The sequence below is a fragment of the Vigna unguiculata genome, chromosome 9, assembly GCF_004118075.2.
Source record: "Vigna unguiculata cultivar IT97K-499-35 chromosome 9, ASM411807v1, whole genome shotgun sequence".
Taxonomy (NCBI): Eukaryota; Viridiplantae; Streptophyta; class Magnoliopsida; order Fabales; family Fabaceae; genus Vigna; species Vigna unguiculata.
Window position 1 is genome coordinate 3,915,334 of NC_040287.1, and position 14,118 is coordinate 3,929,451.

General features: G+C 34.1%; 2 protein-coding genes across 2 annotated transcripts; both read left to right on the plus strand.

Annotated features, from left to right (window-relative positions):
* Nucleotides 1-1,148: 1,148 nt before the first annotated feature.
* On the plus strand, nt 1,149-6,149 carry LOC114164106 (suppressor of mec-8 and unc-52 protein homolog 2). The gene is made up of 11 exons (XM_028048631.1): nt 1,149-1,394; nt 1,500-1,637; nt 1,754-1,803; nt 2,328-2,442; nt 2,684-2,732; nt 2,863-2,952; nt 3,660-3,728; nt 3,819-3,942; nt 4,505-4,860; nt 5,082-5,465; nt 5,676-6,149. Exons 1-11 carry the CDS (start codon nt 1,345-1,347, stop codon nt 5,952-5,954), a joined length of 1,704 nt encoding a protein of 567 aa, XP_027904432.1. The 5' UTR covers nt 1,149-1,344; the 3' UTR covers nt 5,955-6,149.
* A 2,880-nt stretch (nt 6,150-9,029) lies between these two features.
* Nucleotides 9,030-10,113, plus strand: LOC114162733 (protein MAIN-LIKE 1-like). The gene is made up of 3 exons (XM_028046696.1): nt 9,030-9,062; nt 9,172-9,378; nt 9,457-10,113. The coding sequence occupies exons 1-3, from the start codon at nt 9,030-9,032 to the stop codon at nt 10,111-10,113; spliced, it is 897 nt and encodes a 298-aa protein (XP_027902497.1).
* The last annotated feature ends 4,005 nt before the right edge of the window (nt 10,114-14,118 follow it).

A 14,118-nucleotide genomic window follows, 5' to 3' on the forward strand; every position in this document is an offset into this window, starting at 1 on the left:
TGGAGACGAACGAAGAAATTGTAAGAACGAAAAAATTGTAACAACGACAAAATTGAAAGCATGGTTTTATTTGATTTCAGGGAGAACGATGAAATCAAAAGAGAGAATGTCTTCCTCCAAGGACACAATCCAACGCTCATAGGAGTGAGCCACCGAGTTGAAATCGAAATTGAAATTGAAATTGAAATTGAAAGAGATGAAACCAGAGAGACAAAGATGAAATCGAAAGCCACCGAGACAAAAATGAAAATGAAATCAAAAGCCACCGAGTTGAAAATGAAAATAAAAGAAAAAGACGAAAATGACGGAGTGAGAGGTACATAGTCTACCTTAAGCAACGAGAGGCACCTACTTCTTACCAACGATACTTTTTACTTGAACGAAAGACTTTCATAAGCCACTAAGCCACTAAGTCAGAGACACCTTCTACCTGAGAGCGAAAGAGTTTCGTAAGCTTAGCTAAATTAAAACTTTAAAAAATTACAAAATTTTACTGGATTTTCTTTAAAAACTCATTTTATTTACGAAAGGTTTATAAAACGTCTCCCTTAGTGGAGATTATTATAATCCCCAATAATTAACCCATAGTATAATTATATTTTTTGGTAGTGAATTAATGTAATTAAGATAAACAAATATACTTATTTATTTTATTCATCTTCAAATATTTGAAAATTAAAATATATTAAAATTTTGAAATAACAATAAATTTCAATTTTCTATAAAAATTTAGAAACTAAAATTATATATATTTAAAAATAACTATTAAAAATTTTAAAGGTTAATGAAATGAAAACTAAAAATAAACAAGTGAATTAATAAATTAAAAATAGGAATAAACAATGAATAAACATATATTTATCATCTAAATAAATAAATAACATATAACTAAACATATTATTTTTAATTTCATTTTTCTCTCCATATGTTATTATAATCCTAACAAACCAAACATATTTTTTCTATATTTATTTTTTAAAATATTCACCCACAAAAATCCTTTCACCATTTGAAATTTACTTATCATTTAAAAATTTTACTGTAAAAATGACAATATATATATATATATATATATATATATATATATATGGTCATTATTTTTATACAATTTTATGAAAATAACTATAAAATGAAAAATAAAAAACATCTTCTTCAACTAAACTAAACTAGCCTGTGCTCGATTTTCCTGGCTAAGTTCTTAGTTTTACCCTCTTCCTAATCTTCGATCCCGTAAGAAACCCTAACCACAAAACGCTCCCAATTGAAAATCAATCTTTCATTTTCAACGTTCCCCGATAGCACATTTCAAATTTCACGAGCAATAGTTCCGATTGCTTCGCCAGCATGACGGCGTCCAACAAGAGAAACTACAAGGAAAAACCAATTCGCCGGAAGTAAGTGTTATCCAAATTCGCATTCATGTTTTTCTTCTGATACAAACAATTGCTAATTGGACAAGGGGTTACCTAACGTTTGGGTGTAATGTCGTATTTATACAGAGAAGAAAAACCGGAAGAACCGGAAGTGCCAAAATACAGAGATCGAGCTAAGGAACGAAGAGAAGATCAAAATCCTGATTATGAACAAACTGAACTTGGGTTTCATGCAGTTGCTCCACCTGGTACTGTGGATCTTCGGTAAAGTTTCGTTTCGCCTTTTTCCCTATTAAAGCACTCTCCAAAGGAAGATAAACAAGCTATTTTTGTTTTCGTCTTTTGGGATTGCTCAGTAACTATCTTATGGCATTGTGTAGGTCATCTGATGCGCACAAGTTATCTATTGAGAAGAGCAAGTACCTTGGAGGTTTGTATTCTTCTATTATTTGTTTTCTTCCTCGCTCTGGGGAACTATCAAGGTTTGAAGTCTCTTTTTGTTGTTGTGTAAAGATTGCTGATTGCTGTAATAGATTTTCTTTCTTGCAGGGTTTGGTTTAAGCGATTTATTTTTACTTTTGCTTACATTGAAACCTAAGCATAAGATGTATTGAAATTCAGGATTCAGTTACTTTCAATTGTAGAATTTATCCTGAACATAGATGGAAGCAATTATAAATTTCAGTATCTGATATCTTGTGAACAGGTTTATAGGTCCTTCGAATTTAGAATTCCCTGTACCACGTGCCTCCATTTTCTTTTTCTTTTCTTATGTTATTTTATTTTATTTTTGTATATATTTATGACTTTCTTGCTTTATAAAGGTGTGTTTGTTCGCAGGCCTGATTGTGGAGTCATTGTATTTGTGAATGATCTTTGCTTTTGCTGAGAAATTAAGCTTATATTGGAATGTTTGTGCTAATAAATCTTGTTACCTTTACTAATATTGGTTAGGTGATGTGGAGCACACACATTTGGTCAAAGGGTTGGATTATGCTTTGCTGAACAAAGTAAGAAGTGAGATGGATAAGAAACCAGATGCTGGGGATGATACTGATGGGAAATCTAGGTAAGTTAGGATCAGAATTTTCAGTAATCATTGTGGGTTTATTGAGATTTAACATAAGACTATAGATATTGTCAAGGTAGAGCATATATTCTTTGACAATCCTCACCTGAGCTAGCGGTTGGGATTGTGGTAGACCTAGCCCAATTTAAGTGATTGTACAGCTATGGATTAAAGCATTTTTATAATTTCTTAAATTTGTCTAATGAATTATGTTTTAAATGTGCGTAGTGTTTTTCTGCAGGTCAACAAAGGAAGATCAACAAGTGTCAATTCGCACAGCAACTGCTAAGGTTCTTTTGCAGACCTGTATAGAATAGGAACCGGATAATACTTCATTTGCAATTTAAGTTCTGATATTCTAGCTGCTAACTTATGAATTATTGGAGCCATTAGTATTGATGCCTTTAATATTTGTTTCAGTCAGTTTATCAATGGATCGTCAAGCCTCAAACAATCAGTAAGACAAATGAGATGTTCCTCCCTGGTCGAATGACATTTATTTATAACATGGTTAGAATTTTCATTTTGCTAACAATGTTTCTGGTTTTGGAAACTCATTTAATTTGTGCTATTGTTTGCTTATACTCATGTTATCCTAGAATTGGTGTGGGTGTCTAAGAGCATGCCAGTGTGCTTTACTTGCGTCCCAAAAAATGAACATTTGGCAGTCCACTAATCTGATGTCCCGGAATGCCTTTTTATCGTATGTGTGTGTATCTTGTATGTTATGTGAGATATGAGAGAAGTGAATATTGAGTGCTGGATTTGTATGAACAGTCAAGACTTGAAATTAAACTGTGAAGATATTTTATTAAAATAGCATATTATGGTTGTATTACTAATTTGATAGTCAAGTGCCCATGTTTTTCTAGTATTGTAGATTAGCCAATTTAAATTCCTCATGATCATAAATTATGCGATGTTAACCTGTGGCTAATACTACATGTTGGATTTGTCTTTATTTTGATTTGGATATGCATTAAGAATGCGATACCTGAACATTATAATGCCTGTAGTAACAACTAAGGAAGGGAACTGAGAGTTCTTCAGTCCACCTTAGGGATTAGCTATACTAAAATTAGGGTGATTATTTGTTTGTAAGTTCTGGGTTAAAACTAATGTCTTTGTACTGGTTGATCCAATCCTTGTAGAAGATTATTCTTTTAATTCTCTGGAAACAATTTTCTGACAAGAATTCTTATCTTTTAATCTGGTAGGAGGGTGGATACCATCATGATATTCCAACAACCTTACATCGTAGTAAAGCTGACTGTCCAGTGCCAGAGGTTTATGATCTTGCTGATTCTCTTTTGACATTTGCTCTTTTGCATCAGACTACTGGTCTATATATATGAACTTTGTCTTATGTTGCACAGGAAATGGTTACAGTTAATGTTGATGGATCCGTTCTAGATCGAATTGCTAAAATAATGTCATATCTTCGTCTTGGTTCTTCTGGGAAGATCCTAAAGAAGAAAAAGAAGGAAAAAGATGCAAAAGGTAATACTGCATTGACAGATAATTTGTGAGTCTAGGTTATTATCTTCTAGATGCAAGTTCATATTGGTTAATGTAATTTTCTTTAGAAGAATGGTTTTCTAAGCTGGTGTGCGTTTCTATATTTTTGTTATTTAATGTAAAATATTTGTTGATTTGTTCACAACCTTGTTTATATATGTGCATAAATATGATTTAGATTAAAATTAAACTGTAATTTTTTTTGAGTTTGAGTAGCATGGGTCAGTGGGTGGGGGCATTCTTCCCTTTTTTGTTCTTCATGCTAAAGAAAATAGACTACGCACAAAAAACTTTGCTTTGCATGGAGAAATCAATAGATAATTTCAAAATGTCCATCAAGGCATCAACTGCACAGGAATAATGAAAAGCCCACTCAGAGAAGGAAAAAAAAAAATCAGAACAACAACTGAAAATGCCAGACAAATTTACGTGATATAGATGACCAGGAAGATGATGGATGGCAGCATTCATTGTATCCTTTCTTGCTTGACTTTTAAAAATAAAAATTATCAGGTTCCTGTAATTCTCCTTTTTATGTATGCAGGGAAGATTTTGGCCGTTGGTAATGGATATGACAAAGAGGATAAGCCATCAAAGGTTGAAGGTGGAGCAAAAAATCAAGCTGAAAAAGAAATAATCCCACCTCCTCCACCTCCCATAAAGAAAAATCCTCTCCATTCAAGAGAGAAACAAGGCCCAGCTGTTGCTAGAGCAGAAGATGATGACATTTTTCAAGGTGATGGTATTGACTATGATATACCTGGTAAGGACTTGAGCCAAAGTCCTGTCTCCGAGGACATGGAAGAGTCTCCTAGGAACAAAGAAAAACCTTCATATTTCGAAGAACCTACTTATGGTCCTGTCCCACCTTCAATGCTTCCTCAAGGGTGGCAAGAAACTGTAAGTTAGTGCTGTGTATGTGTAGTTTTGAATTGTGGGTATGCTTGGTGAAAATGATTGGAAACAAATTTCTTTCTGTTTCATCATTACTTAAAATTTTGTATAGACTTTGAACTATTAAGAAAATTTACATTATTGGTGCTTCTTCATTTAGCTTTGTTCCGCTTGAATTATGTTTGATGGTGTATTGAGTTTCTAACTTTGATTTCACTTTGTCACAGAATGGATACGATGTAATGCAAACCCAAGCCTTGGCTGGCGGTTACCAAGGAGAGTGGCAAGAATACCAGTATGCTGAACAACTGGCTTACCCAGACCAATATCTTCAACCAAATATGCAGACTTATGATGTGCAAGCAGGTATAAATCTTCCACAAGATCCACGCTTTATGACACAAGAAGAGAAGGACCGAGGTTTAGGATCAGTGTTTAAGCGAGATGACCAGAGACTTCAACAGCTGAGGGAGAAAGATGCCCGTGAAAAAGATCCCAACTTCATCTCGGAGAGTTACTCTGAATGTTACCCAGGATATCAAGAATATAACCGTGAGATAGTGGACAGTGATGATGAAGACGACTTGTCCAAAATGGATATGGGTGGAAGGGTAAGTAACATCTGGTTTAATTGCATTTTTCTTTTTTATATATTTTCAAATGGTGTAAAACATACCAGAACGACCATTATATACTATTTTTTCTCTAAAAATAGTCCTTGGGAAAAAAATTATAAATTTGCTTGTCTTTATATTGTTGTCCACTTAGAAAATGAGTCAAGTGGTGAGAATTTACAATATTGAAATGTGTGTTCTCAACAGGCAAAGGGTCGCCTTCATAGATGGGACTTTGAAACTGAAGAGGAATGGGCAACTTACAATGAGCAGAAGGAAGCAATGCCAAAAGCTGCATTCCAGTTCGGTGTGAAGATGCAAGATGGCCGGAAGACCCGAAAGCAAAACAAGGACCAGAAGCTCAATAATGATTTACACAAGATCAATAAGATTCTTGCCAGAAAGAAGATGGAAAAGGATTCAAATGGAGAGGGGGGCCACCATTATGATGATGAACCGACACCTGGAAAGAAGCTTCGAATATGAGTTTTAGTCACCATATTGTAATGTTAATAGAATGAGATGAGAATTGCGTTTATATCTCCAGATGATGGATTAGTATGATCAGTTTTTCTCCCTTTAATGGAAATCTTATTCATGTTTTGTATGAAAATAAATAGCACTAAGATCAACCCAATGTGTTAAATGATGTTGAGTCTAATATAAGCTAGTGTTTATTTATGGAAAATGAGAGAACCTTGAAATCTTTTTCGGAGGCTTGGAAAATTTACTTCAGTATTTACTCGTAGGAACTTTTAGTGTGTTAATTTTATCAGACCAAATGATATTGTTAAAAAATAACTAATAATCATGTAAACAAGACTAAATTTTAGATAGTTTTAAAAGAAAGAGATCAGCGAGGGACAGTGGTTGAGTATAGAAAAAATGTTTGAGCGTATGGAAAAGGCCCACTAACATTGCTGTTGCAAAAATAGGACTTAAACAAAGTCTAAGAGAACATGATGAAGGGGGTTTTTTCCTGTATCCCAAAGCATTTTTCCTGTACCCCAAAAAGTTTTTTTATTTCCAATTTTGCCCAAGTTAAAAGTTAAATCAAGAAAGAGAAAAAGTAGTAAAAAAATTCTTACTTGCACTGCATCCCTGCACAACCAGCGAATCTCTGCACCCCCAAAGATTCTTTGATTCTTTGACCTAAAAAACACACTTAAAAGAGGTTCTCTTTTATCCGCTTCCTCATCCCTCCTTCTTTGCCTTCATTTCTTTATTTGTGGAGAAGATCATCGAGCAGCAGCAAGCACCAACCCGAGTCCGTGACGACACTGAGAACCATCCTTTCCTGCAGTTCATCCACACACGTCTTCTTCCAGATAAGTTTTCTCAAATTTGTAAATTTGTAATGTTTTTTCGTATTTACGGTGATTTATGAACATATATTTGTATATATTTATATATATGTTTGTAATCATTCCATCTGTGCGAAAATGGATCCTGAAAGTATTTTGTGTTATGAAACGGAATACAAAAGCCATTTCATCTTTTTCAGAAACGGATTACAAAAGCCGTTTCTGGCATTTTATGTGAAACGTAATACATAAGCCGTTTCATGTTTTTCCGAAACAGATTACAAATGTCGTTTCGTGTATTGTTTATGTGAAACGTATTACAGAATCCGTTTCAGGTTTTTTTATAAACGGATTCTCAAAGTCGTTTTGTATTTAGTGTATTTTTTATATGAAACAAATTATGTAATCTGTTTCTACACTTTCAGAAACGGAATTTGAACTCCGTTTTGTAAATTTCTGTTATTTCTTTTTGTTATATATATATATATATATATATATATATTTTTTTTTTCTTGTCCTCCTTCATCGCTCCCTTCAACCTAATCACCACTGTTCTTTCTCCGTCTTAAACGATGATGACATCGCATATCAGAACCCTTACTAGCTGAAGCGTAGTAGACGTCGACGCCACCATCTTTCCTCTGTAAGTAACCAATGAGGTTTCTCCCCAAATCTCCATCGACGCTTTATAGACATTTGCACTTATTTTTTATTATAAATATATTTAAGGTATAAATACTGATTTGGTACCCCAACTTAAAAAGTTCAATTTAGTATCCCAACTTTAGGAATGTTCAATTTGGTACCCAAACTTTTTAAATGGGTTTATTTTAGTACCTTCCGTTAAACACTACATAACGACGTTTGGCTTCTGTTGAGGTGACACTGTGTTGGGGATACGTGGCAGAAACAATGGTTCAGATAAAATGAGTTGAAATCCCCCTTTATTTGTAAACTTTAAGTGTCCTATTTTGTGGAGAGTGCCCTAATAGGTGGTTTTCTCTTCTTCTGATTTTTCTAGACATTGAAGAAATGTCAAGGGCTCAATCATCTTCCTCTTGCTCTCACAATTCATGGTTGATGCGAAATCAAAGCTTGTCCTGTAATAGTGGTGGCTGTAGAGGGTTGGGTGAAACACCTACATGCAATTGCAAAGTGGAAACTGTGCTGAAAACGACTAGAACTATCAAGAATGGTGGGAGACAATTTTGGAGAACGGCTGAAGCTTCTTCTTTCCAGCTTCGCCCTCTCCAACGAACAGAAGGAAATATTCGTCCTTCTTCTCCGATCACCGAACGCAAATCAACCACCGAACCCTAATTCCCAAATTTAGCTTCTGCCCTAATTTTCCGTTCTGCAAATTTTTTGATTTCACATCCCTAATTTTTTCCCCAAATCGACAACAACGCTTTTGTAAAATTTTTTACTTCACAAATTATTTACTTCGATTTTTTTTTACTATAAAAACCACGTGCCCAACCATGTTTCTTCCACATATGCCCTGCATAGTGCCACCTCAACAGAAGCCAAACGACGTTATGTAGTGTTTGACGGAAGGTACCAAAATAAACCCGTTTAAAAAGTTTGGATACCAAATTGAACATTCCTAAAGTTTGAGTACCAAATTGAACTTTCAAACAAAATTGGGTACCACATCAGTATTTATACCTATATTTAATTAGCATTTATATTATAAAGATTTTTTATATTTTTATGAGTATTTTCTTATTTTGTAATAATTATATAGGATTTGACAAATATCAACACTAATAATATATATATATATATATATATATATATATATATATATATATATATATATAAAATTTGAACTCAATAAAAAATATTACATAGATATATTTGAATACCATTGTTTGAACAAAATTAGGCTTAGCATATTATAACATTTTTAATACGCACATTCAATGCTAAGACTTGTCAATTTATAATATAAAACTATCGTCATATATGCAGTGTTTTTTTCTTATGTATTTAACCTAAGTCTTGGCACATTAACCTTTTCGAAGTACAACTTGGCATGAACCGCAAATACCAAGTAAAAAGAGTATATTTTATGTTGACAATTGATGCAATGTCGTTCGTTCAACGGTCGGAGTGTAAACCTAAATATGTTATTATTCGACAAAACGTTAATTAGCATATTTTTAAATAACTTTTTGAAAAATAAATTTAATTATAAAAATAAATTAAACTAAATGATAATTAAACTTTAAATTAGATAAAAAACAAAAACGAGATGGCCAGGACACGAGGAAATTTATATTGGATTGTAATGTTTCAAACTTTGAATTATATATATGACTAGGACACGAGAAAATTTATCTAGACGTGGTTCACATGATGCACCTGAGAGTTCCACACAGGGTGCTGCATGAAAGAGACCCATAGCTTCAACTCATAGAAGGGGTCAGCACGAGGCTAATGTTGTTCAGGATGATGTTGTTGAGCATGAGATTTCTGATGTTCCTCAAGAAGAGGAGCAGGAGATTGATAACGATGGTGCAGGATTTTCAGGTGGTCCGTCTGATACATCTTTATTGACTCGGTACCAGGATCATGTTGCATGCATGATATGGGATGGTCAGGTAAGTAAGAAGTTTTTATAAATGCTTAATTTTATTGTTGTTATGTATTTTTATTCTTTTTTGTTTCTTTTATGTTAGGATCGAGTTGTGAAAATAGTCTCCCATATTAAAAGAGTGAAGAAATTAGGACGTTCTCACCCTTCTGTTCTTCCCTTTGTGGTAGCTTCTGGATTATCGCCTCTGTGCGATATTTTATATGAATACACCGATCTTGGGTTTGTATTGGGTTTCATGGAGAGATGGCATCCCAAGACTAATACTTTTCATCTACCCATTGGGGAGATGACCATCACTTTAGATGACGTCTGGTCGCTCCTTCATCTTCCCATCACTGGAAATTTTTGCTCCACTGAAAATCTTGAATATGAAGACTCAGTTGAGATTTTGATGACACTTCTTGGTGTTGATCGAGCCATGGCTTGTGAGGAGCTGAATCAAAGTCGGGGTGCACAGCTCAGACTTAGCTGGTTGAGAGAGTTGTATGATAGTTGTTGTGATAACGAGCTATGGGAGTTTGCTGCACATGCATATCTTTTGCACCTTGTAGGGTGCACGATATTTGCTAATAAAAGTGCCACCTATGTTCGTACACATTATCTCAAGCTATTTAGAAATCTCCCGACATGTCGTAGATATGCTTGTGGAGTTGCTGCTCTTGTCTACTTATATGAGCAGCTAGGAGATGCCAGCTTTGCAAATACAAAGCAATTAGTTGGATATCTACCTCTTCTATAGGTACCCTTTTATTTTACATTTTATTCAATATTTTTTTTTGTTTTATATCACAATAGTTAAATGAAATGTTATTTGATACAAGCTTGGATATACGAGCACTTCCCTGCATTGGGAAGGAAGCAATTACGGAATACATATGTGGAGACCAAACCCCGTGCCATACGTTATGTCACTGGACGTGTTATTTCTGCTATAATTGACATTAGACTCCAATTGGATGCCTTGACATATGATGGGATGATTTGGAGAGGAATCATCCCAGGATCATATCGTGCTAATTCACACGCACATGGAAGACCATAAGTTTGTCTGAGAATGCAGCCACAACGACTAGTATCGAATCCAATCTTCTTTACTCTTTCCAACTCTGGAGCAAGGAGTTCTAAGGCACATCTAGAAATATTTCCCACTAATCTTCTATAACTCAATGCCTTGTAAGAGTCACTGATCAGATTTATACTTCTTTCAAAAGACGCCTTAATTTCGTTATGTTGCAAGATAATAACGTTGTGAATTCCATCCCAACACGAACAAATGTCTCCCATACTACTTCCAAGAACTTTCTTCAGACTCCAGTGAGCAAACTCAACCCTAGTACAATTTATACAAGGAAATCATATAAACCATTAATAAAAAAATTTAATTAATAGCAAAATGCAAACATACCTGTTTGATGTTGTATTCCCTAAATGCATAACTTTGTTCATCCATGCCTTCACAAATAATTTTTTGTAAGGAATGATCCATGAGTCATTAACATATTCAAAGAATACATGCCATGACTGGCAAACAAGCTCAAGACGATTAACACAATCGTTAAACTTTAATTCATCTTCACAGTCCATGACATTCTCCCAGGCTTGCAGTACAACATCCCATGCATCAACAAAATTCACTAACATTTTGCACTTTGCCTGCACATTTTTTTGAATATGGAAACGACATAGAAGATGATAACACTCAGGGAACACAATGCCAACAACATTCATTAGAGCCAGATCCCTGTCAGTTACAATGACTTGTGGACCACCCTCAGACGTCATAAACAAACCTCTTAGCCTTTCAAGAGCCCAAATGAAATTATTTTGCTTTTCACTAGATAAAAATGCAAACGCGACTGAGAAAGTTAATCCTGTTGAGGTCACACAAACAATCTCAAGCAATGGCAATCGATATTTGTTGGTTTTGTAAGTACTATCCATTAAGAACACAATATTGAATGAATTTAACAACTTCACAGCATCAGGATGGGTCCAGAACAGATCGTTAACCACATCAAATTCATCAAGACATCTACTAAAATGGATGTAGTGATCACGTCCCAACATCAACATTAACTGTTGTAACCCAGTCCTTGAACCTCTTACTGAACGTTTGTACCTATATCTTGCATTATACACTTGCTTCAGAGTTGTAACATTACACTCATCTTTTTCTTTGAGAGTGAGAAGTATATTTGCAGGTTTTACTTGACTTTTAGTCATATCAACAAGCAACAACTATTCAGTAGACTTCAACCTACCCGCATAGGAGTGACCAACTAGAGTAGATGAGACATCGTGATTATGGTAATCACATTTTATGTTCAACACTCATCCCTCCCCTTGAGAGATGAGTCTCCCTCTCAATCTAAAGGGACAATCACATTTTCTTGTACTAGATAAACTCGGTTCTGCATCACATTTGTATTTTCTATATTTTCCACCTCTTTCACAACCTAATAATACATGGGTCTTTCTTTCTGGTTGTCCATTATATTTATCTGATCTTAGAATAATAACAATAAATCCAAGATTATAAGCAATCCCTCTAACCCACTTAATTAAATCTTCACGTGTTGGAAAGATATCATCGGTTGTAAAATGAGATGTATAATCTTGTTCGCAGATATCATGAACAAAATTAGAAAAGTCTGACATGAGACTACAATTTAGTTGAGAATCCACTTAAGAATCCAAGAAACTCAAATAACTAAAATGATGATCTTCCGTAATGAGCTATAATAAAAATAAAATATTTTAATACGTCAAACAACCCCATCTAGGGCAACCACATAATAATAGATAAGAATATTTAAAAATAGTGCAATTAAAAAACAATGCAACACGTATCAGAGAAAAGAATGCAACACGACACCTCAATCGAGTGTCTCACCTATTACGCAACACACATTACATATTCTCGTACATATCCAAAGTTCTCAAACAAACACGAAGTGAGACAAAAATTTTGCCAAAGTTTAATCAATTTCAAAACTGTTCCAGTCAATTCACATTCAAAAACTCACATTGAAAACTGATTGCATGGTGGTGATATTCAAAATTGATTGCATGATTCACATTCAAAAATTCACCTCACTTAAGCACACAATATACACTCACTCACAAACTCACGCATACCACTGCACTCACTCACCAACACACTAAATCCACATTCAGTACCAACACACTAAATCCACAATCAACACGCACATAAACACAAAAACAACATTATTCTATTTCATAACGAAAACTAAAGATTAGGGTTAATAACACGTAAGAACCCTTGATTTAAAAATTCAAAAACTGCATTTAAAAATTCCAGAAACGGAATATGTGATCCGTTTCAGAAATGTACGCAACGGATCCCAAAATCCGTTTGAAAAAAAAAACATGAAACTTTATGAAACGGATTTTGCAATTCGTTTCATACTTTCCTGAAACGGATCACGAATTTCGTTTCTGGAAAAAAATTTAAAAATTTGTGAAACGAAATTCGTATTCCATTTCAGAAAAGTATGATACGGATTCCAAAAGACATGGAAACTTTATGAAACGAATTACGAATTCTGTTTCATAAATTTTAAATTTATTTTCCAGAATTTTCGTGATCTGTTTTAGAAAAGTATGAAATCCGTTTCATAAAGTATCATGTTTATTTTTTCAAACGGATTTTGAAATCCATTTCGATTTCTCTTGAAACGTATCACAAAATCCGTTTTGCAGAATTAACAGGAAAAAAATGCAAAATTAATATTGAAGAGGCTAACCTGGAGGACCTTCAAGCACAGAGAACTCACAGGTAACACCTTCAACCACATAAGAGAATGGAGGACAGTGACAATGAGAGAATAAAGAAGAGAGCTTTCAAAAATAAAATGAGTGAAAGTGAACACACAAACCTCGGACCAGGGACCACCACGAGAGAATGAAGCAGAGAAAAATGAAGGCATTGGACCATAATGAGCATAGTGAGAATGGAGAACAAAGAACAAACGGAAAAAAATAGGTATGAAATAATTTGAGAGTGCAAAGACAGAATTGACGCAGTAAATGAAATTTACTGCTCTTCCACCGTTTTCACCCACTTTCACCTATAAATTAATTAAGGGTATAATAATAAATTTAGGGGTACCAAAGAACCCTTGGAGGTGCATGGAGAAGTGCTCCCTGATAAACAAGATCAAAAAGAAAAGCAAAAAAAAACAAAAATTTTCGGAGATCCGCAGAAGTTTTGTAAAGTTTCAAACCAGGATTGGATTAAACATTTTAACACCCAATAAAAACCAATGCAGTTTGTCAAAGGGGAGGATAAACAATAAAACGTTAGGTAACCATGAGTGGAAGGGGATGCAAATACACTCCATGTGAAAGTATTAAGAACGATTGAGAAGAAAAGAAACTGAGGAGGGAAGACAAAGCACAAAAATTAGAGCAGCTTCAACTTCTATCACAAAAGGAGTAAAAATAGTTAAAAAGAAATAGATGTCGATCTACCATTTTCCTTTTTTATTTAACCGTAATATAGATTTTATATCGAAATAAATAAATTAAATTTAAAGAAAAAAATATTTTATTTTGATAAATATATCAATTTTTATTTTCTTATTTATTTTTAAAATTAAATAGATTTCTCGTGTCTTGGGAACAAGACCATATCACTTCTCACACGTTAAAAGGTTGAGCTACATCCTATAAGATGTTGATTTTAATTCATTAAATATCGTACTCTATCCTCTCTTTTTTT